Consider the following 26,606-nt stretch of genomic DNA (forward strand, 5'->3'; position numbering starts at 1 on the left):
AACCTAATATACAAAAACTTTGCCTATATAAACTTTTGTTATATTCTAAAAGGAATTTTATTTATCTACCACTGTGAAGCTCGAAGACTTCAATAGGTTTGAATTACTTTTCTTATATATTGTATTTCCAAAAATTTGTATTTAATGTAGTCCAAAAAGTTAAGCCATCCATTTAGAAAATTTTGGTTCCAGCAGCATTCTAGAAATTCGCTAAAATGATTTAGTAATATATGAAAAAGCGCTAGTTCAATCGGATTTCAATTTAGAGAAGGAAACTTTATTTTAGAATACAAAACTGCAGGAAAAAAGACATTTTGTTCAAGTCTTCCAACTTCATAAAGCTCCCGTTAAATAATTCTGGAAATTGACTTCATTTTTTTTTCAAATTCCTAAGGTCATGACACTGTATTCGAGTTTAAACGTCGTTTTCTTTTATGACGTTCTGACTTGGGTACCTCGGCAACCAAATCGCTGACCCGGGCCTGCGGGTTAGAATAGAATAGTGATAGATTTCCTCATATATATTTATAGCTTTGAAGAAGGGACAAAAATATGTGAAAAGCAATGCTTGAATCATTTGACATTAAAAGTCTCATGTATTTCAAAGAAAATACCTATGCGTTCGTTCATTACTATTCTTGAGCTCTGTACGGTTGAAATAGAATGGAAACGCAATCTCTTTGGTTGGTATTCAAATTTGTGATGAGTGCTGCTCGAAAAAATGACTGACAAGTTTCAAATATTAGTTGACGAGTTCAACTTTACCGAAAAAAATACGGGACAGTAATTTCAGTGTTGTACAAATAGTAAAAATAACTATTGGTAAAGACTATTAGCCTCCAAAATGTGTTTGTTTCGGAAGCAAATTTGCATTTGTGTGGATTTCCATTTCGAAAAACGTTTTAAAGTTATTTTGCTTTGAAGAATGTTGTTTGGTTGTCGTTAACAAAAAGAATGATTACTTTCGTGTAATACTATATGTATTTATGTATAATTTTTTTGGCCGCAACTAGTTTATGTGATGCTTTGTCTTTGTAATTTTCTTTGTGTTTGTAATTTTTTGCTTGTGTATGTTTTTCCAGTTGTACGAAAAGAGTTAAAAGTCTTACAACCGTTTATTTCCGTGTTTTTAGAAGTGACTGCCCAAAGGGCATAAAAGTACTTGTCTCTAGTTATTTTTACAGCATTCATGCTGTTTTTCAGGTTTTATAATTTTTTTATTATATTGAAGACAGTAACTCATGGTAGTTTTTAGTAAACAAAAAGGAAAAGCTGTGATACTTGTGCATCTAGGAGGATACATAGAAATGGATTGTGGTTTATGGAGAAAAGGTTCATTGGGATAAATGCTTACAAGAAAACCATCTCGCAATTCACAATCGAAATCAATTTTAATGAAATGTGAAGACAGAGAAATAAGAAAACACACTAAAAATGACCGTTCATTAACATTGAGAACTATGAAAATTATTGGAAGTATTACACAGTGATCCTCACTCAAAACGGATAGTTTCATTATTGGCTCATCTCAGGTATAATTGAAATTAACCGATCGATAGCCAGGTTTTGTTGAAATATTGCAAAAAAGCTTTTCAGAAGAGTGAAAAAATTAAAGAGAAGACTCGATCAACGAGCTTGATCCATCCAATTTGGAGGATACATTAGCTTTCATTAACGAAATTTTGACATTCATTGACAAATGTTATGGGGTTCCATCCAAAAGATTTTTTTTGCAACAACTTCAAGAGTTATTTTAAAAATATATCAAAAATAGAATAATCATTCAAAATATAACCCACATTAGACGCCTCAAAAAGTAGTAGTCACAATTTGATATTTTTTCAAGAGCTGCAGAAATTTATCATGAATGTTAAATAAGTAAAAATTCACGAAATAAAAAATCACTGATTACAATAAGCAAATCAAATTAGAAATAAGACCGAGACAGAATTCTGATCTGATTCTGAAAGTGGGTAGGGTTGATACATGAAGAAGACATAGAATTCTCGTGTATAAACCTGAATATTGATATACAACTTGATGAGTCTGGAGTACATAAACATGTAGATGTATGTTGATACAGATAGCGCGGTTTTGTTGTTGTTGTTGTTGTTATTTTTTTTTTTATCACGAGATCTATTCATACGATCTTGGTGTCAGTTTTTTTAGCAATTATATAATACCGTCTTAAAACTACTGGATTTCTGAGACAAGCCTCGACTTGTGCTCTAGCACCCGAATGTTTGTCCAACAGAAATTACGAAAGGTCAAATAGTCTTTGCTTCCAACATTTGTATTACACAACGAGTGCACATGTTGCGTGCTTATGCGAGACACTAAAATTTACGTCCAACATAAGAGATGGAAAAACTTGGGAAAAACAACGCTGTGGTGATTTTTTTTTACAATGGGTTCGTGGCACCTCGTATATGATACACAAAGAGTGTTTATATATTTATATGTGTGAGTCATTGTCAGCGCGAGACTTCACGCTAAAATATCACGAGATCATTGCGTACGAAACGTTGAAGTATACACATTAAAGATTCTACGAACATTGGCACTTCTAATGTTTTTTCCTGTTTTTTTACATACTTTCCTGGAAGTGCCATGTATATAAAGAGGATAGGATTTCTGTGAATACTGATTCCTACCAAGTTTAACAAACGCTCCTTCCTATTGTTTTCTCTCATTGAAGAAGGATATGCTCGACTTTCAGGCTCTTATTGTCTGCAATTTTTTTTTTCAGTGGTTCTTTCGTGTTACAAATATGACTTGTCGTAACAACAATCTATTGATGCAGTTACATATATTTTTACGACAGCTTATTGCCTCGCTCTTACTCGACTGTACGCAATGACCTCTAAACACCACAGATACTTTCAGTTTTTTTTCGCATTTTGTGATTCTCCCTTTTTTCCACTTTCACACGCTCACTCTCCCTGCTTTCTCTCTCTTTGTTTTCTGTTATTTACGAATCGATCGATACCCTAATTCTACAATCGTTTTTGTACAATCGACAACCTACATTTGTATATATGTAAATATGTATATGTATATATGTATATTTACGATTTACAATTTTCTCACCTAAACCTATGGTGTTTAAGTGTCTATTATTATATATGTATAATTGTCGCACTCTTACCGAGGAATCTTGATAGATCATTGAACGCTGTAAAAGTACTACATCTGAATACGGCATACCGGAATTTAATATTTACTCGTGTCCATCTCTTAATCATTTTTTAATTTTCACAATGTCTTTTCGGGAGATTTCACTGTTGAGATACGTTCTTCCATTTCGAACGAGGTGACAAACTGAAAAAAAGATTCTTTTGCTCTACGAAGAGAGGTTTAGTGAATATAAGACTTTATCGTATGTCATTGTCACCCGTTACTGTTTTTTTCTTTCTTTTTTCAATTTTCCAACGACAGCTTTTCTTTATTCTGGTGTCTTTCCTTTCTTGTTTCACGTAGCCTCGACGTACAATCAGGATCTCTCTCGAACCAGCTCACAAAATATATCTTGTATACATACTGTTGTGTGTACACGTATATACATATGTTGTATGTAATTTTGGTAAGTTCGTTTCGTTTGTTTGTTTGTTTGTTTTTTTTTGTAGTTTGTGTATACACTTTTTGCGTAGATTAAGGTTTCTTCAAACAAGTAAAACTTTTTTGTGTAAAATTCCACAATTTCGGAGTATGTTTATTTTTTTACGTGGATATACTGACTTTTCGCTAATTGAATAGTCCCTAGACAAAACCTCAAATTTATACCATGTCTGCGTGTGTTCGGTTGCCATCACAACATATATTTGCGGAAGTTCCAAATTGAGTTTTAATACATCCAAACTAACCCATGTTATTGAGATTTTTTTCTTTTCTCACTTCGATATATTGTTGACACTGAAGCTAGCATCGTTGGAAGATAACGATTATTCTCTTTACTTATTATTCAATTTCATAATTTTTCAGATTTTCAAACTACGCTCACACTATATATACGGCTGTGAGGATTGAAAGTCTCAGTAAATACCGTTCACGACTGTAAACGAGCGAACATAGCAAAGTAATTTGTATAGAAACCATGAAGAACATTACTGAGCACTCTTGAATTCATCAAATGAAACCGTGAAAAAATTACGTATTGTTATTTGGTTTACGAATTTGAAAAGTTACATTTTTTTTTTGGTAGTTTCGGTAGATGAGCACTTCAGATTAATTCGAACAAGTATTATTCTATTTTTACTGATTTGAATCCGAGAAGAAATGATGAGCAAAATATGAACATTAAATATTGTAACACTGTCCAACGATGCAAACCTCAATATGGAATGTTTTCTGGAAAGGGTGCACCACGCAGACCAACAAACATTATTTTACATGGCTTTTTCCTCTTCACAATATTTATTCCTCATCACAATCGTATACACACATGCACACAGGCTTGCTATCACAAGTTATGCACTCGTACTTCATATACAATCGCAAAAAAATCTTAAATTATTTCAAAATTATATAGACCTAGAAAGCGAGCTTCTTCTCGTTCATTCGCAAAGTGAAAACATGTGAGCCACCGAGTAGTGAGACCGAAGAAGCCATCACGACACATTTACAGAGGTTTCAAATTGGCTTCTGATACATCCAAACTAACACACGTTATTGAGATTTCTTTTTTCTTCTCTCTTCGAAACATTTGTTGTTCGACCTCTGACACTTTTTTCGTCACACAGAAATATCCTGTTAGAATGCAACGAAAGATTTTTTTCTCGTTTTAATGTTTTCTAGTTATCAAACAGATACAAATTTTGATTTGCAGATCTAGCTTTTTGGGGAGAAAAAAATATTTTCATATTCAAAAATGTTTATATAAATGGTGGACTGGATAGAGAAATTGAAAATGAATAAAAAAAATTTCATTGCATTCCATCACCACACACATTTTCGTATCATTCATTCCGTTATGAAACAAGGTCCTTGAGAGGACATTTTAATTGGTTTTATGATCCGATCATCTACAGCTTAATGCGTAGGTAGTTTCATTTTCATTTTACTCATTTACCGTTGAAAGCTCCTACATAGATTCGTTTTATTTTTGCTTGTCTTCACAATCTAGTTAATTTATTCTCCGTCTTCATCTCGTTAACATCGTCTCACATCAACCAATTATCGTGGATGCTTGCTAACAAAACAAAAGCTCTTTCCGAATATTTTTTAGAGAGTGCTAAGAAAAGTGCACCGCCAATTTTTGATTTATTTCTCTTCTGAGAATATACACGCGTGGTATCTTACGGTCCTCGTGCGCAAAGGAACGAAACGTTCCAAAGTCGAACTTTCTAACATTCTGCAAGCTGCTTCCATGACTTCAAATCCCTACACGTTTGTCGAAATGAAACGAGAACGGAGAAGAGAAAAATTCAATCTCTTTCGAAAATTCAATGTTCACTTTCCGTAACCGCGATGTTAAACTACCTACTGAAAAAAGCACCACGCGAACAAACTCATAACTAAACTCATACTTTCATCGCACCTGATCTGGTACATTGAAATAAGGCACCACGATGTGTATTTGAAGCTTGTTTGTTCGTTCGTTTTTCTCGATCCTTTTGGATTTCATTTTGGTTGCAACCGAATAATTGCGAAAAATTACTTTTTTCCATTTTCGTCGACATTATAATCGTTTACGGGAATGACTCGCTCTGAGGGCTATTTTCGACCTCGAACTTTATTCAAATTAAACATGTGATTACGAATTTATGATTTTTTAATGATGCTTGACACACAAATGATATTTAACACGTCGAAAGAGCTTCTCTGACCCGCCTCAACAGATACACTGTCCCAAGCAAATCCTAAAGACAATTAAGGTACTTCCGATGACCATATGAGTTTACATATTTTTCTACATAACAGCACCGCGTTTCGAGTTTTTCGAATACTACTTTCGTTCAATTTACTTTTATTTACATCGGACCCCTGACGGCTGCAATCCCCGAAAACTTTTGCCTCTTCAAATAAGAACGTTAAATGGAAATTCTAATACTAAAAAAATCGGGTATCGACAGTCATCTCAAAACCAGAAGTGACGTCGCACAATTTCCCATGTCAAAGTTTCACATCTAGTACTCATTGCACATTCGATCAATGAGTACCGAAGAAGAAATCCATTTGCTTTAGGTCCTGTACTCTCCATGGGCATAGTCCTGCAGGCTATCCCTCAAGGTATTTCAAAAATTTATATATGGCCGAATTTTTAGACAAACGCGATGGTTGAAGTACCATAAAAAAGCTTTTTTTATGGTACTTATCAAATGGCAAATTACTTGAGCGTCGATACTCTTCAGTATTGAGCCCAGAAATAGAGGCAAAGAGAATTCAACGCCCAATTTTTGATGTCAATACCCGTGAACTAAGTTTGAAAGAATAAAAGGGTGGAAGAAAAAATTGACCTCGACTCTGAAACGCTGAAACCGAAATTGGGATGGCGTCACTTCTGATTCTGAAGTGGGAATACCCGATTCAATAGTGAGGAAATTTCCATTTTACACTCGGCTCTGGGTGTTGGAATTTCTTAGGAATATATTCGGGCTTAAAAGCCAGCCGGATTCCGTGAACTTTGTTCCTCTTAATTTGGGCCAGCATCTCTGCCATGGGTCAATCACTGATACGACCGAGCCGCCAAAAAGTTCTTAATTCGAATCACCCTTCAATTGATATGAACGAACGCACTCGTAAGCATTCATTTTGACCATCAGTTTTTTTCACAATTGATGATTTCACAAAATTTTTAGGCTGGCCAGTGACCAAAATCGTCGGAAAATTTTTTTAGAATGTTTTATAAACATGGCTATTTCAATTATAATCTAAAATTCGAATAGTCGTTGTGTTTTTATTTTCGATTTTGTATGCAGTTGATTCTTCGGCTGTAAAGAACAAGCCCACAATTGAATGGAAACCGAAACCCAACTTGAAGAAAAATGAAATTTTGAAAAGAATAATTGGCATCATAATTGGCTCGACTTCATCAAAATTTTTCAACTTGTATTGTTTGGAGGTGAGACATTTCTTGGATTCCGAGTTTACGTAAAATTGGTTTAGTAGCTCGGATATAATAAATTCAACTGTTTTAAAACAATGATATTTAAAAAAATGTGTTTTTTTTTTTATTATTATTGCAATATTTTTAAAGACTCGAAACAATCGTAAGCGAGCGGAGTGTTTGAAAATAAACCGAAAAATGTTTAATCAAAACATTCCTGATATGAATGCTTTCATCGAATTGCTCCCGTGTAAAATCAATCGAAAAGATAACAATGTTTTTCCTTTATAAAAATTGACGTCCTCAAAGCATTGAGACGATTAGTATTTTTCGTTTGAAAAAATCTGTACGAATAATAAAGAAGAGATATAACGAGTCAAAAACGACATTCAGGGGGACAACAACGTTTCAATGGGTCAAGGGTCCAAGTGATCCTTCTGCGAGCACCGAATAATGAACGTTTATGTATTGCATGGTTGTTTTTCGTGAAAAATAGCATATCGTATAATAAAAGAGTGTGGAATTGAGATGTCCTCAAAGTCGTAACATTGGAGGCTGAATTATTGACCCTGATAAATAATTATTGTTACATGTCGACGATTTGTTTTTTTTTTATTTTTTTTTTTCTCTGACAAGAAGAAATGCGAACAGGATGTTTTTGAACGACATCCATTTTCCAATACCCTTATTTTCCGTGAACATTACGTCATTACAGTTGACGATTTATTCCCATTCCTTTTTTGAATATTCAAATGTATATCTTATGTTTTGCTCGAGAATCTCATATTGGTCTCGATTGTTCTCGACCTTGCTTTCTTGGTGCAATAGGCTTGTAGCCCGTTAGTCAAACGGTCTCTTCGGTTACCGCATTCATTGAATGATCTGTCGCTACACTGGGGCTGCAATAATAAAAAATAATTCTCGTTATGGTTACGTGAAAAACTTAAAAATTTTGAAACCACGAAGAAAATTATCTCACAACAATATTTCTAAGGCTTTTTAAATTGTTGAATTCATGAATTTTTTTTCAACGCCACATAAACGATTAGTAAACAGTCAAATTACATTCATTATTTGGACACATTGGAGTGCCTTGTCCACTAAACGAAATTATTAGGATTTCGCAATTCAAGCGAGAACGAAGCGTTGATGAAAATTACACATTTTCCAGTTAGAGGTACCAAAATAATGAATGGATTAAAATACAAATGTCATGGAATCAAAATTCTACAATGAACAGTAGATGAAAAATGAACCAAAGGGATGAAAATACTATTGATTCTCGATACACCAGTGGTCGTTAGCACAGACTGTTTCTAGTCTGACTTGATCAACATTTACGAGAGATAATGAAAGTGCACTGTCAAAGATGAATTAATGAATGAATAAAGTGAGCCTAGCCCTACCAACAAGCTTGTTTACTTGGCGATCCCCGCTATCCTCGAGTCATCCTGCATCTCCACGACGACTGTGTCAGGATCTGGTACACGATTGGCTGATATACAACCATTTGCAATCGTAGTCGGTAGCACCGTTTCCGACTAAAAGTTTGAAATTACATTCAAAAATAGATTTATACACCTTGCAAATTCCACATAAATTCGTCGTATTTTCTTCATATTTTTCTGATCGCTACGTGACACAACAATATAATAGGACGGTGTCAAAATCCGGAAAAATTTAGAACAATATTGATTGGGAAACGCACTCTGGGTGAGGGCGAATCAGAAACATTTGGACAAAACAACAGGATGGTTTCAAAACGCAATGACGTCGTAAAACTGGCATATTCGCGTATATAAAAATGCGGCAGGGCTCGCGTCTCACATACAGATTGAGCTAATGGATTAAGTAATCGATAAAGCTCACAGAGAGCCTAGATGGAAGGATGCGAAACGCAAAACTCCGACCTTCGACTACGTTTGACATAGTAAGATCGAAAAAAAAATAGACAACGCCCAGGTGGTCGACTCGTACTCGAGACGAGACCTAAAGAGCGCTGTGTAAATTAGCAGCTATCCGCTTGGTGCTCCTTTGACCGCATTGAATCACGATTGAGTGAGGCACGAAGCATTTTAAAAAATACTAGTCGAGCCAAGTCGGTATCGGTCGTTCGCTGGAGCCCCAACTCTCAGTACGTAAATCTTTGTTCGATCATTACTCTTTGTGGACCTTGATTTTGTAATAATCTTTATTCAGTGAATGACCGGTTGAATATTTTCGTAATGAAACTTTGATGCGTGGATTCCGGACCCTCCCAAGTTGAATCAAACGAAGCTTTATTTCGAGTAAAGTTCCAAGCTCTGCAACGAAGTTTTGCTTCCTGACCAGCAGTTAGAATTCTAGCTCATTCGGAATTCGACACTCTTGACAAAGTATACAGTAAATTTATAAAAAGTTTTCCCGATTATCGGACAAAAATTGTGCAAGAGTTTCGAAGAGTACTGGAAAGACTCTCAACAATAGTGATGAAAAAATTTCGCAAAAGCCCGAACGGTTATTGAGAATTATTCCGAGGATATTCGGAACAAGATTATATATAGAGAAGACTCCTGCAAAATATTAAATCGAGTCTATTGCATGCCAACTGAAAATCCCAAAAACGTGCATGTAGCTCTGTCTCGAGGGTTTCTTCGAGGTTTACTCTTATTAAGTGGGTACTGAATGATCAATCTGAATTATGTCAATGCATCTGGAAACCACATTGGCCAACGACGGACGAGTTCATTTTTCAACGCACCATGACAGTTTTAACCCTACACCTCATGTGCCTTTTTTCATACCCTCAACCTCATGACCGGGGTTTGAACGCACCCCATTCTTTTTCTGCTTATAAACCCGGTCCTACGATGCTAAACTGACTTTATCCTATACCATTTTCTTCGTTTTTTTATAACGAAAAGAATGATGTATGATAAAACTAATTTCAATTGAATTTATATATTAAAAAATCCGTCAATAATCAGTCGATAATGTCGCTTGTTAGGACGGGAGCGTAGTTTGAAGTTCGCGTGGGGTGTGCTCACACCCCAGTCATGCGTTCTAGGGTTAAACGTCACTTATGAAGACGACATTGACACACATTTTTTATTGCTGAAGGGACCAGACTTGGATTCGCGCCATTTGACGGGGCTTTTGAAATTTCTTTTTTCGCGTGATTTGCATAAAAACTGATAGAGAAATCCAAAATTTTGTACTCGAGTTGTCCGCCATATGTTAGCGACTGAACAGGCGACCAGTATTCAGATGCAGATTCATATGATTCGTTCGATAACAGCTTGGTTGCTTACTTGGTAAGCAGCAGCATCCAATGCCATGAGTTCTTTTTTCGATAAATGCTCGACAACAGCAGCGGCGTAACAATCACCCAACATATTATTGGTAGTTCTCACACGATCCCTGAAAAAGTAAATGCACCATGAAAATTTCTGGAAAAATGATAGCAGATTGTGATATTGTTTCTTCACATGGTAAGTATTATGTTGAACCGAGTTGAGGAAATGTCGACGTTTGAGAGTATGGATCAGTCCACTTGGAATTTTTTAAATCAAAATTCAAGACAGTTTGACCGATTAAGGAGGGTGGATCGCGACGATACAATGTTGCCATGCTGAACCATGTTAAAAATATTAAGAATTTAAAAAATGATAAGAATTTAGTAAAATTTGGTAAATTTTTTCTTTAAAAATGTATAAGACAATATAAATTTTTAAATACTTTCCTACCACATAGCTCTCGAGTAATTGAACATTAAAGTTCACGTGTATAAGCATGGAGGTTATACATCAATTTAACGCTCAATTATGCGATAACCATGTGGTAAAAAATTAAAAAAAAAATTGTATTTGTATATTTGATGCCAAAGAATGTTATCACCAAATTTTATCAAATTCTGATTATTTTGATTTCGTGATCCACCCTCCTTAAAAAAGGCTCTGTCAGCCGAATTTTTCCATCGTCCTGCATAGGCTGACAGAGCCTTTTTTTAATCGGTCAAACTGTGTCAAAGAATTTCTATTTCGAAATTTGCATACCAATTGATCCATTTGTTTTAAATATTAAATATAAGAATTCATACTTACACAAACCAATCAATGGCAAATAGAAGAGAAACATCTTGAACGGGAGCATCAATGGCACTAAGAACAACGAGGAGTAGAACAAGGGCAGCACTGGGTACCGATGCGGACGAGACACTCGCAGCAGTTGAAGTCAAACTTGGAAGTATAGAAAACAATGAGTTAGAAACGGAAAACTAAAAAATATCGTCAGTCCTAGAAATTTTTCTATTTTCGACTGGACGATGACATTGTTCATTTTCCAATGTAATTCTATTCGCAAGTACTGCTGGGTTCCATTAACTCTACTACAGTTGTGCTGCCCTTTAACATTGGGCAAACATTCACAAAATACAGTAGTTGGTCCCGTTGACTCCCAGAATTATTCCAGCTTTATAGCTTGTATTTGATAATTTTCATTAAGCTTGTTCCAATAGGATATTAAATACTTGGAATATCTTTAAAAAATGATTTTCTCCCCATTCAAGTTAGTCGAACTCAAGATTTTCTAAACCGAATAAATTTTTTGACGTATATTTTGGTGTATGCTGTCAACAATGTTCCATATTTCCAGTTCAAACTCGAATCGAGATGAGTCAAATCAAATATCTACTGCGATTAGAAGAGAGTTGTTAGTATAAAAATTTTCGAACTCACATAACAGTTACGATCTCCCCGAAGCCGAGAAATATTCCATTCATCTGGGCGATGAAAATACTTGCTGTTGCCACGAACAATGCAGTACCGTCCATATTAATGTTGCAACCGATTGGTAGGACGAACCTCGTCACCCTTGGATCGACCCTTAGCTTATCCGTCATCAGTCGAAAGGTCACAGGAAGTGCGGCGGCCCTGCGCAAACCTCGGTTAGAAAACATCACGTAAATCCCTTCCCATTGAAAATTTCGGTCGTGATTTTTATTTTGTTTTCTCGAACGTTGTTATCTTTCTTCCTTTCAATCTGCCGGCAATGTTGACAAAGGTCATTCTGGTCTGTGTGTCTACTTTTATTTTTTTTGCTTTCCAAATTTGACACCCCGCAATATCCAAATTTATTCTCGAATTTTATCTGCTTTTTAATCATATTTTCTTGAATAACACGATCCGTTGGTATTCTAACTGAAATATTTATTTATGCACATGTCCGTGGGAGTATTTTTCACATCCCTTATGCCAGCTAAACTTTAACTGGCTGATAAAACTCTGAACCAGAATAACCGAATTGTTGACAACTGAAATATGAACCATTTTTTAAAATTTTTCATTAGATGGTGATGATAACGTTCCCCCAGGTCACGTCGTTTAATCGCTTCGTGTCATCTCTCAGAAAATTAATTTCCTGTAACAAACAATTTACGAAACTTTATCATCGGCCGTCTTACTTACCAAGGCCACAATATTTGTCTTTTGTCTCAGCCGAGTTTTTATTTATCGTTCGTGAAGACCTGCAAAAGCTTTCGAGCTTTTCTCGCGTACTTAATAACCGTCATTGTAATTTTTCTTTTTCTTTTTTTTCGTTTCTTTTTTTCTTAAGTCTGTTCACGAACTCATGCGACTTTCTCTCTCATTAGTCACAAGTCACACATTGACGAGCTTCTGGAAAAAGTTAATGCACATACAAAGCGTATTGAGTTAATGCGATACGTTTTCAGTCATTTTTTCTTTCTTTTAATTCACTATGAAGTTCTTTTTTGTAACGACAAACTAATGGCTTCACTGATTGCTCGGTTGCGAAAAGATGGCCATCCGCGTGGAGCAATAGTAAACACTTTTGACATTTTTTCATTGAATAATGTTTCATTAAAGAAAATACTGACTGTACCGATACCAAAAGTAATGTCGCACGTTTTTCCATGAAATTTATCTCTCTCCCTCTCTCTTTCTCTCGCTTTACTAGACATGTGTACCCTAAAAAACCTCAAACACAAGCTCTTCGTCAAGCAAGTTAACCGTGCAGAGTCCAACGTTTAAAATCTATACACAGTGTTCGAACCGAGCTCAAAACCTAAGGCAACATTACTTCGTGGTACTCCTAATAAAATATAACATTATTTTTGCCTTTTTATTGGTGGGAGAATAGAGTGCCTTTGTGAAAACAGAGGATTGTGATCGTCCAGGAAGATCGTTTAACGAGGCAATGAGAAATTATGCTTGGCAGAACACAATAATCGATAGCTGGTCCGTAGAGGGCTCATATCGTCCATGTACGATTCAGGGGAATGAAAGGCGTCGAAATATAATGGCAGTACTTGTAACGCTTTGTCAAACTGGGAAAATCATCATTGCGCTTCACTTTATCCTAACAATGGAGGAAAACAAGTGTCATTGAAGAGAGGGAGAGATCAAATCCGAGTTAAATAAGAAACACGAAAAAAGTATGAGTAGTACAAATATGGGCAGTGGGTCACTTGTGGTTCACAGCTCCGCTCACCCGTCGTCGAGAGAGTAACGCCAGACTTCATCCCCCATCACCACCATCAACCCTGTAATACATTACAACCGGATCGACTGTAGTCGCAGATATTCCCCCAATTTTTTTCATAATACGTCGAAGAAGAAAAAAAATTGAGGAAAAATCATCTGATACGTTGTATTTTGAGTCAGTGGACACAGAACTTAATTAAAGGCATTTTTGGCGTGGAAGCCTCATCTATTCTCATTTCCATGTCATGTCTCGCTTCATTTCCTCTTCTCGCTCTTCGTACAAGTTACACTTGGTTACTGGAATTTATATGTGTGTTTTCATCCGAGAGAAAAATTGGCGCGCTGAGAGCCGAGAAGAGAGCGGAAGTACACGAAGAGAACCGACTTTCTTAACTTTCCTTTCTCCGTTTTATTTTTTCGGCTTCCACGCCCGACTCAGTCTAAATGACACGGAGTCAACCAACTTCGGATTCACGAATCATTGAAGGACATCGTTCGAGCTTGTGAACGAAAAATACATTTTTTCCCTAAAAATCATTGCCAATAATCATTTTTCCAGTCCTCTCAAAATACTCGAGACTTTTACTTGACCAGACAACTTCAACCGCGACCACAGTCCTTCAAAAAACGTTTCCTCGTTTGTCCAATCGTCTCAGAAACAGTCAAAACGTCCAGGCAAATATATTGTTCAAGACGATTCGAGGAACGAGTTTACAAAAAACCAAAGTGTTGGTATCCTAAGTGCCACTCAGAACTGCATACCTCTCTCTCTCTCTCTTTCTCTTTTTTTATTGATTTGTGGATTGCTCGTTTTCGGGGGAAAAAAAAACTGGAAAAAGCTCGCTTCGTGAACAATTTGAACGATACTGGGATCGACGGGAATCGGTCTTGTTAATATGCAAGGATCCGGCAGTGTTAAATACGTCACAGCTTTTCACAACGTTCTCGAAATGACCGACAGCAATGATGTACTAAAAACTTCTCTGCGTGGCCTTGAATTGATCTTTTTTTTTTTACAGAAACGACGTTGATCAAATTGTGAATGTACTTTAGAAGGATTCGTAATTAAAATCATAATAACAATCAGATTAATAACAGTGCGTTTTAAACTAATAAGTATGAAAATATTTTTATTCACACAATAACTTATATTTTCTCCATTACCAAATTATTTATCCTCGTAAATAGTTGGACTCTCATAACATTTTCATGCTAACATATAGCGAATCGGAAATGATTGATGAAAAATCAGGGTTGCAAAAACGCTGTGCAAAACTGTAGCCATTTTTTCAATTATTCTTTCGGATAGGAAAAACGGAAAGTGAGGATGAAGGATCGCCACGGCCTCGTAAAGTCTCCTGCGCTGGCTGAAACACAGATTCTGTCATCAATCGGTCCGACCAATAAATCTCTAACATTTTTATAGTTTTCGCCGGTGCATATATTTTGGCGCTTAGAGAGCGAAGGGCCGGGAAACGGAAGCTCTGAGCTTGTCGAAACTTTCGTAACTCGATGTCAACAACGTAACTAGTATCGTTATAAAACTCAAGAGCATATTCATTTAGCGATATAGATAATGACAGTAAGGAAGAAAATATTGCTTGTTCTCTATTCTTGTCGACAAAAACTGCTTCGGTACTCCACTCCTCATTGAGTCGAGAGGTTGAAGGAACACCTCGAGATACCGAGCATGTTTAATTAAATAAGAGCTGCAGGGAAGTATTCGAAGGTAGGCTTTAGTAGGTAAGGAGAGAATGTAGAGTCTGGCCGAGACACCGCATTGACACATGGAGATAACTGAAGGTAAATCAACGTGAAAAAGTCAAAATAGTTCCCTATTTTGTCTTCCATGAAATGGGTCTCAACGTAATTACGAAAAAATTATCACAATCTTCAGCTGAAATTGGCACGAAGGCAAGAGATTAATTAAAAATGAAACATTACAAACGAAAAAATGGAGTTTACGAGTTTACGATTTCTGAATAATTACGTCGAAGACGGCACAAAAATAATAATCGTAATAATAAAAGTAAATCGTAATACCATTGACGATAATAAAATTATACTAAAGTTTCATCAAATTCATGATCCAATAGAGCAACAAGTCTAGATAAAAAAATATAATTCGAGTTCGAGGCCTCGTGACGTAGGCGACAGGGGTCATGTATTCTTTTCCTCTTTTTGTTCAAGAAAAGGTAGTTTTGAAGGGAAGGGGATCGAAGCTCGACGACTCACGTTGATGCCATGGCGAATGCTGTAAGAGTTCCTTGTGCCAAGCCAGCGTAGAATTTAAACGGATTTTTTCTCACGATCGCCAGGTATATCAGTTGCATTATCACCAACTGGTAGAAGAACACACCGACAACGACCGTCACGATGAACCAGGCGAGCTGCGACATCACCAGGGCCAGATCGTCCACGCCGAGTATTTTTCCCGCAATGACCGATGTTATGCCAACGGGCGTCATCCTGCAACAATAGGCAACCTTTTAGTATCGAAGATACTGAAAGGGGCACCCTTGACCATATTTTCATCACAAAGTCAAAATATAATAAGCAATATATGCGGTGACAGATGTTCAAGTGTGAAGTGCGATGGCATTTTGACAAATCGATAAACTGATATGAATATTTTTACGACTCGCAGGTCTTGACATTCAGCTTGTGAAATCGTACAGCTGCGATTCAATGAAACAATCCTACAGATGAGACATTGAGCTGAGTACTGGAATGAACGAAAAACACTGCGACCTCGATTGTTAGAACCTCGATTCATCAAATGTTTTCCACCACCCGACCAACATCGATCGGTTATTGTTTGCCAGAGAAGAGCCTATCCGTTGGTTTTTTATCTAGTGCGCGGAAACGGGAAGACGAAGCGTTCGCGTGGATCTATATTTCTAAGTACGACGCGGACCCCGTCCCGTTCCAATTCCATCAATCGGGGTTCCAGTGTGTCAAATACTTTGGGTTCCAGATCAAGAAATGACGGGACGTTAACGGTTATCAGAATAAGGAAAATATTCGAGTCGATCCGTCCCACGAATGCTGCGTCGGCACAATTGGGTGAAAAAAAATGATCGAATTTCCGGCATAAGGATTATCAAACGTAATGATAATTTTCAATACGCTTCAAGCTACGAGTCTTTAATTAATGGCGATCGGAAAAAGACGATGAACAGTTTCAATAAACAGTGTTTCTGGTCATCTAAGGGTTTTGTAGAGACTCACTCCGTTGGTGAGTTTAGGGACGACGAGGGCAAAATGAGGTATTTCAGAAACCACGGAATTTTATTTAGCTACATACTTTTTCAAAGAATGAAAAAAATAATTCTTTTTTTGAATTTTATTTTTTTCGACACTTCTTCATTGAAACTTTTATAGAAAATGCTTCAAAAAAGCAGTGAAGGTGCGTTGAATTGACATCGCAGTGAGAAAAAATACTCACAATTTTTTTTGAAATTTGCAAAAAAGATATCAATAAATTACTTGGTATTTGAAAGTAAAAAACGGACAAAGCTTTTCAAATTTCTCAAGAATGTAATATTTCTTTAGATACTCCGTTTTGCCCAGGTCTCCCCTAATTGTCTTTCGCAGAAATTCCAGAGCTTTTATTTGATTCAGTTCATTTACATATAATTCGTTTCCAGATACCTAGAAAAATCTTGGCTGAGAGTTTTCAATAAAATAATATTACACTTTTTTCGTCCACATTGAACGTTCCATTTAGAGAAATAAAAATTTAATTAATTATCGAAATTAAGTGATCCCCAGAACCCTGAGTGTCAATTATTATTTAGAAATGAAAATTCAGTTTTTCTGATCAACTACAAAGCTCTCATCTTTTCAATTTTAACAATGAATACACAGACTATAATACAAGAATCAAAGAATGACAAAACAAACATTTTTAAGGAAGAATGAACATCATTATCGTTACAAAATAAATCTGATCTGTCTTGACATCGATCCTTCGTGAATGGCTTAATTAATGTTGTAAAATCCATTTTAAAATGTTCACTAACCACATGACCATGGACACCATCCTCATGATGACCTCGAAAACGGCTTTGAAAAAGTCTATAACGACTTGACCCTTTTTCTCACCGAGAGTGCCCAAAAAAGTTCCAAATACGAGACAGAAGAAAACGATGCCGAGTGTATTCGTACCGCTTCTATACTGTATAACCCTGATGAGTTCATTATCGCCGAGACCCTCGGTGTTTGAAACTTTTTCACTGTCGTTTTGGAATGGTGTTTTTTTCGGTACGTATACCGTATGGGCCTGTTGAAACGCAGCCTGGAAAAGATTGTCCGGGAACATGTTCCTGTAACACGAGTAAAAGAAGCAAGTAGAATATTGATCATGAGGAATAAAAAAAGAGGGAAAATACATTCCACGGCTTTGATACTGGCGACCCATATTCCGGGAAAACGAGGCCATGTGCCAGAATGCACACGACTATTCTTCGACGTGGAAAATCTCTATTTACTTACACAAATCATCGCAATATCGTCTGATACTAATTTCAGTATGTGCGAATCGGAAGAACTAATTTAAGGGCGTACATCCGGAGTGGAGGGCCGAAGTTTGCTATTTAACGGTGTTTCACACACATTTTTCTGTTTCAGAAAAAAATGAAAGAGATAAAATTTTGAGCTCAACTCTGGATATAAGCTATGAAATTGGTAACCATCGCATCTCGAAATCTAAAAGACTATTTTCGATGGAATTTAGTACGGAGCATCTTCACATATTTATCTTGTTCTTTTCAAACGATTTTTTGCTTCGTTATAATAGATTTTTTGTGTACAGAAAAATGTACGTAAACGTTCGCCAAAATCACTCCACCGATTAAAATCAAAAGGATTTATGCCTGACATCAATAAATTTCTCCTCGAAAAAAAATATTATAAAATTCAATATCAAAATAATTCCGGCTATGATTCTACGCTTTTTGCAGATTCCTTTTCTCGCTATTATTTTTCGCAGTACTACCCCATTCCTGCTGCAACCCATGTATATGTTTGACTGTACGTCATAAGTTGAGAGAAACTACAGCGACGCTTCGGAAGATCATGTAATGAGCTCCATTTATCATGCAATGTACCATCAGCGAGAACCACCTGGAGTTGTACGCCGACCGCGGAGGCGTGATGCGGAGGTATTTTTTGGACATGGATTTATGAAGCTAATGATCTAACGACCCCAGATTGCAGGAAGAAATCAGACTTATGAAAATCAAGTGAAAATGAAAGTGGCTGCTTCGAAATATGGTTTTGAAAAATGCTAGCACAATTAGAAGAGAAAAATTAGAAAAAAAAACGCCTAGTAGGATTTTGGTCTTTGTAGACGTCTATTTTGACGAAAAAATCTCATTTGCGTATTATTATTATTTTTGTTAATATTTTTCCAAAGTCTTGGCCTGAATTTAACAGTCGAGCACCCGGCTTCCCTAGCTAAATTTAAATCAGCTTAATTAAGTATTATTTTCAGTAAATCGCATGTTTTAAAAGACCAATATTTCGATCGCCATCTTAAAAACTTTGAGAATCTTTTTAAAAACCATTGGTCCCTTGTCTGATAATTGGGCGATATAAAATTTCTCGTCTTTTTCAATAAAGCTCTGTCATTTATCTATTTACTTTAACCGCCCAGTAATTTCGTCAAAAAATAAATAAAGCACTATTTCGAACAAAAATAGAATATTAATTCGACTCTGTACCGTCCAATTATGCTAAACCCAACGATTGATTGAGTTTCCTCCTTTACTCAAATCGCCCTTAAATATGGAAAAAGCTTGTCGATCAATTTTCACGTGCTGTGCACAACCGTGGGCGATTAGAACATTTTTGTTTGACATTGAGGATTGAAACGATGGTAACAAGGCTGCATCGAGTTTAACATCGTGATATTTGATGATTCTTGCAATGTGCCCTTTTTACTTATAGCGCGGTAGTTTGTCTATGTAGGTAAAACGTTTTCGCTTCCATCCTCAATCAGTGTCAGCTGGGTTCGCATGACCGGTTAATTTGCACAAACATCCCTAAACACATATTAACACAACACGTAGATAAACACACATACGGACAAACAGGCTGTACTACGATTTATCAATATTTGTATGTTTACGGTTGTGTTGAGGTAAGAATGAGCCTGGTGAAGCTCCGTTTTCTAGTTCACCACGTGAATAAAACACACTCGCTCCATTCCCTCTTGGAGATCGATACTTAACATCTATTTTTGCCAGCGAAACTCGGGGTGAATCATTCCCCGATAAATATATATATGTATGACAAGTAAAATATGTACACGAGTATCTTTATATGTATGTAACTACGAGTACATAATAACAATTATGCACTGAGCCCTAGAACTTAAAATGTGAAACTATGACCTCGATTTCCGAAGTTTCAACCCTTCAGTCTCCGAGCTCGTCCGAAAGTAGCCGGAAAAGTTATAAAACCGATTTACGAATATCGTCAAGACGTCAGAAGCGATTTCCGTAAAACTGTTATTCGATTCCTCAACACTCCGGGCTCGGGCCTGTTCTATATCGTTCAAATAAGTATCTTATTGGCTTATACCGTAACGGGCTCGCGCGTCATTTATCGCCGCTGCGTTCTAAAGAGTCCCTTTCGATTAATTCTATTTTCATAAATTATAGAATAATTTTCTTTTCGTTTTTTTCAATTGACATTTCTTTCTTCTTCCGCTCTCGAATGAATGATGCAGCTTTATCGTTTCCAGCATTGTACTATGGCTGTAGTTACCTTCCGAGATCCAATAAACTATCCAATATATTGACCGCCCTTGCATGCGTCGATGTTCCCGTCGGCTCCCTCAAACCGGAATTACCCGGATGTATCAGCAGGGCCAAACTCACACCAAGGATAGCATTCAGCAACGACGTCAGTATGAAGTACAGGAGTGTACGGACCGCTATTTTGCCGTTCATGCGCGCGTTCAAGCTCGCCGATCCTGTAGCAGAGGTGCAATAAAAATATGTAGCTAGAGCCGTGAGACGAGGTGAGAGGCTATATAAATTAGGAAGCCGATCGAAAATTGCATCGTAAAACGATTATCGAATAGCCGCGATGGTGACTCAATGTCAAATATTAAAAAGCAATCACCGTTGTGAATGAATCATAAGAAATTCAATTATAAAAAATAATATGGCTGAACCATGCACACTGAAAAGTTTTCATTAACGTCAGTGAAATTTCCGGCCTTCGGATGAAGTTAGAGACACCCAAGTACACGTTTGAAACGAGTTTCGAACTCACCGGATATGAGGCTCGCAATAACCAACGGTAGAATCATCAACTTGAGCAACCGCATGAAAAGTTCGCCTGGATAACTGATGAGCATGACCGCATCATCGCCAAGTGCCAAGGGACGCAGGCCAAATCCTAATTTATAACGATAAAAAAAAAATAATACGCATGTAACGGGCATTTTCATTAATGAAATAGACCAGAAGCAAAAAAACTATGCACGTAGAACTACGATTGACTCGGGCCAACGATATCTGGCTGACAAAGCAAAGAGTTATATGAATCAAGTGAAGAAACAAAAATCAGAACATATGAACTGCAAAAAACTGGAATTCACATAAATTTTGGCTCTTTGTGTATTTTGGCAAAAATCCTGAGCCATTCTTATTCCATTTCCGGAACCCGACGCTTTTGCCCTTGACAGATGGATCTCCTCCTACCCGTGGGAGTTTATTCGCCGCTTTATTAAACATAAGTTGTAGTCGATTTTACGAAAGAATTAGAAACGAAGTATGTTAAATTTGCATGGTTAGAATAAAATGAAAACGCTTATTTCATAAATAAGGGAACTGATGATCGAGAAAGCCACTTTATATGCAATATTTCAGTGACAGTTTAAAAAATGTTACGTGGAACTGTAAAAAGGATTTTCCGATGCTAAAATAAATTGGTTACGTGAGGGATGATAGGATTTTTCGATGATATCATAGTACCGGGATATACATCTACATAAATATATAACGTTTAGGGAATTAGAGGAGCACGATGAACGCGAGAGGAAGCCTTTCGCAGTGATTGACACTTTTTAACACGCGCTTCTGCGAGCTTGTATATTTTCGTCGCTGTGCATGTGAGGACCGTTTTTTTACTGGTAACTGGAACTGGTTTTTACATAACGGATTCTAAAGCTCGAAGTGGGTCAGTACCGATGAATGGGTGAAATGTATTTGCTGCCTCGTGCCACTCTTTCTTCTTTGATATACTCGTACCGATAGAGATCACAGGCTCGGCAATTGAGTTCTTGAGTCTGCTTCTCTATCAAGGATTCGTAAAAAAAAAAAAAAAAAAAAACAATACTTGCATACGATATTGTTTTTCGCACAAACGGATACACGAATGGAATCTTCGCCAAGTTCTTTTTTCGCTGCATCTAATGACACAGAAAACGGTGATTATATGAAGCCCCTCAATACACCCGAACGATATTTGGAGTCACGCTGCTCCACTGCGCCCTGTAACCTTCAACGTTTTTCGCTCTTGGCCCTCGAATGCACGTTAATGTTTTTACTTTTTTCTCATTCCTCTTCTCTTTGGCATCGTAACTTTTGGTTTTAATTCTCGCTGAATATTCCAATATATTGCTTAAATTATTGAAAAATGAAAGTACTAAATGGATGTCAGCAAACCATCCGCTGGACGGGCTACAGCCAATAGTTAGTCTCCCAAGGGTGGGAGGAATTCAAATATATTCTTCGCACTCTTGCCACTCGCTTAAAAGATGAACAGAGGCTGCAGGCTGCCAATTGGGCGGTTGCCTATGTCGATTCTGTAACCATTTTAAATTGTATGCATTTGGGGCGATTTCTACCTCCGCTAATTTCTTGAGAACATCGCGAACGTTCATAATTTTGTTTCATCAAAGAAATATGAACACGGTCCGGCGAATCATGAGGCGATTTAGGTCAATATAAAGCTGTGCCAATAGATGCTTTACATTACGATCAATGCGGGATACTAATAAATTCAACGAGCCTAAATTTACGTCTCGATTGGTGCGACGGACGTGTATAAATACGTCATTCTGACTATCGAATTGTCGACGTACAGAAATATCTTCCCAGTTAAGAACAGCTTACGAACTATCGAGGGGGTCATAGGCGAGTTCAATGTTTCAACGAGTGTGAATTTATTCCTAAGTTCTCGAATATCATTCCAAAATTTATTTCCCTACGCGTAATATAGTTTGGAAAAACTGTACTCGATAATGGAAGGACAGAAAATAATACTTTTTCAATATTTTTATTGAACAAATCGAGGTGACCCTCTCGAGATGACTCCTATTTCCATCGCGTAACGTTTTAACGTTTGAATTCAAATTCTCCCTTCCCTTGAACTCACTGTGCACACATTTACGACGTATTTCATGAAAAAATGATCGATCGTTTATAATCTCTCCTTTTGCGATAGGAAACCGCTAATACTCAATAGTGATGACGCGATTCAATCATTTTTTTAAACATTTTTTTGCAGTATCAGCGAGCGCATGCATTCGTCGAAGTACGCAGATGTTTATGGAATAACAGATCACGTGTCTTAACTTAAAATCCGAATTTCATTGCATAAATAAATAAAATAGAATGAAAAAAAAAAACCAATTCCAATGACGTAAACAAAGTTTTTCAAAAAAACTCTTAATTTTTTTTTTCAACTCGAAGCCAACGAGATAAAATCGTCCTCGCTGTGAAGACTCAAAAATAGTCTTGAATAAAATAAATACTATATGATTCCGATTGTTATTTTTTAGACGAATTTGTGACTAAAGGGAAAAGTTTCTGCCACGAAAATAATGCAGATACTAACGAAGTCGAAAGCAACTTTGTCTCAAGTAATTTTTAATTATTGCTACGAAGTGATATCTCACAAAAGCGTGAAGCTCAGTCACTGCCAAGGTTAACCTATAATGGTCAACAGCTGGGTATGCTATACCTAGCGGTGAATTTCCAGCAGCTAGCACGAGTACATTTCTTTTTCCCGCTTTTTTCTTTTTCTGTGTATCTTTGTTGAAAGAATTGAGCGAACGATCGATCGGAAACGTCACAGTGAGTGCATAAGGTATTGATTTCACATGGCTCTGTGTGATAAAGGCTTCAGCTTGTAAGAGAAAAAAATACTTATAATGGGTTATAGACTATCAATATTGGCGAGAATTACCAATGGCTCGATGAACAATGTTGTATGCTCTGAACATGAGGAATGTATAAGTGCATGCATGCATGCATATTATAGGTATACACCGGCGAATCGTTGCACGCGTTTATCGAAAAAAAATACACATCAATAATTTCGAAGGAACGACGTGGTGAAACCTTTGAAAAAAGGCAACCCGATAAATAATGGTGTGGATAAGTAAGTTTTCAATAATTGTTTGTTGCGAACAGAGTCCCACATACGTATATTTCATTTTGATAATTAAGCAAACTTGAATTCACTTTATTAGATCGAATATTCATAATAAAGTGATTCAGCAAGAACAAAATTAATATTTACGCTAGAACGAGTGTAAAAACTCTTTTGTCATTAATTAAATAAATTTATTCAGGCCACTAACTTTGAGGCATAAATATTTAGAATTCGTCGAAATGCTAGCCAGCGAATGCACAATAATTTTAGTAAATTTCTCATAAAGTCCTATCTTTAACATAAAAAGTATGAAAATCAATCAAGTTGTTCGATGATTTCGAAACTGGAGTTGACTTGTAGATTCTCTTCTGACATTAGTATCAATGTACTTGTCCCGAGACTCTGCCGAGTCTCTTGATAATTTTTTAATGTGCGCAATGAACAATGGCCAACGTCAGAACCGGTGTCTCTGTTCTGCAATGGTTGCTCCTCATACTTTATTTAATGTAAATATTAGGAAAAATAAATGATGGAAAAATTACCGAGTATTACTCCAAGAAGTACTCCGGAGAGAGTGACCATGAGTAATAAATTGTCGCGCATCCACTTGGTTGTGTCAGCCGTCACCTTGCGGGGACCCTGCGATGCCGAGACGTCCTGCCCGCCCATCTTCGCGAAGAGATACTCGGAGAAGCGCGCCGAGGACTTCTCCTCCATTTCACTGGGGCGACCGGATGAGGATCGTGAGATCCTCTCTCGCGATCTCTCGCGGCGTACGGCGGGGCCCCGGCAGCACCACGACGACGACGGGTTGCCGTTTTGGGGATGTTTCGGTAAATTCGTCCGAACCGACCAATCACCGCCTCTCACCTCTAACCACCTACGTATTAGCCTCACGGCCCTCCAAGACCCTATTGACTCGATCGTGGTATCGATTTTTATGGATTCCTCTTTATTTTCTGTGCTTTTTTTCCGTTTTATCGATTATTTTTACCCACTCTTACTCTCGCGCCCTTCGAAATATCTTTATTCGTCGGTTTACGACTTAATGGAATAGTTTACGGACCCTTTCAGCTCTCGAACCTGCGTTACTGGCGAACCCTTCTCGAGCAATCTTTCGGTAGCGAACGATTGTGTTTTCCGACAACAGACACCCGCAACCGGACTCCTATAAACCAGGGTACGAGCTCTTTTGCAATCTTACTGACGTCACGGTTTCACGCTACAACCTACAACCGTATTTCACAGGTCCAAGTAGAATTACCAATTCAAACGACAACCGAGACTCAATCTGGGGGCCTCGAAAATGGAGGACTATTTTCGGACTAGCTTCTCTACGAATTAGGATCTTTCGATATGTTATTAACGAATGTTGCTCGAGCGACTAGAGCTTTTCCTCTTTCTGGCGAGTGACGTAAATTTTGGTCTTTATCTCTAGGGATTATAAAGACGAAGAGACAGTTTGTGGTGTGGGAAATGACTTCACCACCACCAACGAGATCTCGTTGTACTCTTGCAGCAGCAGCAGCAGCAGCAGCACCGGCAGCCGTTGCGCAAGGTCAGTTACCTTAATGATGGAGTCGATCTCCTGGTATTTTGTTTTTATTTTTTGTTTAATATATTTGTTCCCTTTTTCGACCCCTGAGTCTTTCAAAATTACAAACTTTTTAAATAAATCACTGTTCTAGCCAATGTTTACGTCATCTGGGTCTCTGCATGACATTAGCACCGAAGAGCTCGTTTCTTCATGCAATTTTCACTCTCCCGGAATAGTTCAGTTTTTATCATTCAGCACTGGGAAACCAACTTTTAAATGAACTTTTTGAAAACGCACAATCAGCGATCCTTCGCTTTGTGTCAATGTTTTACACTTTAGTTATTCACGATCCTTTCCTACTCTCGTTATCTTCCGTTGTTGCTCCTTTCCTAGTGAGGCTCCCTTATAAAAAATTGTAGTTCGATTGTGCGTCGACCGCGATGCGAACCTCCCAATGGATGAGCCCTGACTAGCTTGGGAACATCGCGGCCATTGCCGTATTGATTTGCGGAACCCCCAACACCCGCGGCTTTCTACAGTCACGTGAATTTCATATATCTATATTATCGGGGGTGAATTGGACCTTTCGACGCTTGCGCAACAAAAAGTAATCTCCGACAACTCCTTGGTAATATGAACTCCTATGCAGTCCTCACATTTTACGTCGCCCAAGTTCGCCCTAATACTATTCTCTGCTTAAGGTTTCTTTTTACGTCATCAAATGAACATTTTTTTCTCCGATTTCTCGAAGATCGTCGAAAAGAAAATCCGCAATTGTCGCATTTTCCGAATTCTAGTTCCAAAGCCATCTTTATATTCGTCGGAGTTCTTTTCTTTTTTTAAAACCTTTTGGTTATTCCAGCAGTGGTGCTTGTATTCATTGTTGTTCCAAACTAATTTAATCTGAATAATTGTTGCGGCAAAAGTCTTCGTGATAATGTCGGAAGTTCGTCAAAGACCAGAGGAGGCAAGTTTGTCACTTGTTTTCATCCAAAATATCACTGTTTCACCGCCATTCAGACCAATTCAGATACCGGAAGTATCAAAACATCCATGTTTTGCAATATTTATGCAGAAAGCCTGCATATGTTCCTGGGATGATAAAACAAGATAAAAATTTATGGACTGCAAAATTCGCTTTTAT

The 26,606-nt window shown here is 37.2% G+C and overlaps 1 protein-coding gene across 2 annotated transcripts; it reads right to left on the reverse strand.

The window, feature by feature from the left end:
* Window positions 1–1,372: 1,372 nt before the first annotated feature.
* Window positions 1,373–25,935, reverse strand: Eaat2 (Excitatory amino acid transporter 2). Of its 2 annotated transcripts, none has more exons than XM_043419946.1 (10): window positions 24,468–25,935; window positions 20,815–20,940; window positions 20,302–20,509; window positions 17,553–17,855; window positions 15,763–15,996; window positions 11,761–11,955; window positions 11,128–11,262; window positions 10,336–10,444; window positions 8,468–8,586; window positions 1,373–7,944 (listed from the first exon to the last, which is right to left on the reverse strand). In XM_043419946.1, the coding sequence occupies exons 1-10, from the start codon at window positions 24,640–24,642 to the stop codon at window positions 7,890–7,892; spliced, it is 1,659 nt and encodes a 552-aa protein (XP_043275881.1). In that variant the 5' UTR covers window positions 24,643–25,935; the 3' UTR covers window positions 1,373–7,889. The 2 variants fall into 2 exon arrangements, with proteins under 2 accessions (XP_043275881.1, XP_043275882.1); XM_043419947.1 differs by having other exon boundaries at window positions 8,452–8,586.
* Window positions 25,936–26,606: the final 671 nt, after the last annotated feature.

This window comes from Venturia canescens, chromosome 5, assembly GCF_019457755.1.
Source record: "Venturia canescens isolate UGA chromosome 5, ASM1945775v1, whole genome shotgun sequence".
NCBI lineage: Eukaryota > Metazoa > Arthropoda > Insecta > Hymenoptera > Ichneumonidae > Venturia > Venturia canescens.

Coding starts and splice junctions, on each gene's coding strand:
- Eaat2 (XM_043419946.1), bottom strand. CDS start 24,642: ATGGAGGAGAAGTCCTCGGCGCGCTTCTCCGAGTATCTCTTCGCGAAG. Junction 20,941..24,467: donor ACTTCTTGGAGTAATACTCG/GTAATTTTTCCA, acceptor GTTATAAATTAG/GATTTGGCCTGCGTCCCTTG. Junction 15,997..17,552: donor ATGGTGTCCATGGTCATGTG/GTTAGTGAACAT, acceptor CTATTGTTGCAG/GATGACGCCCGTTGGCATAA.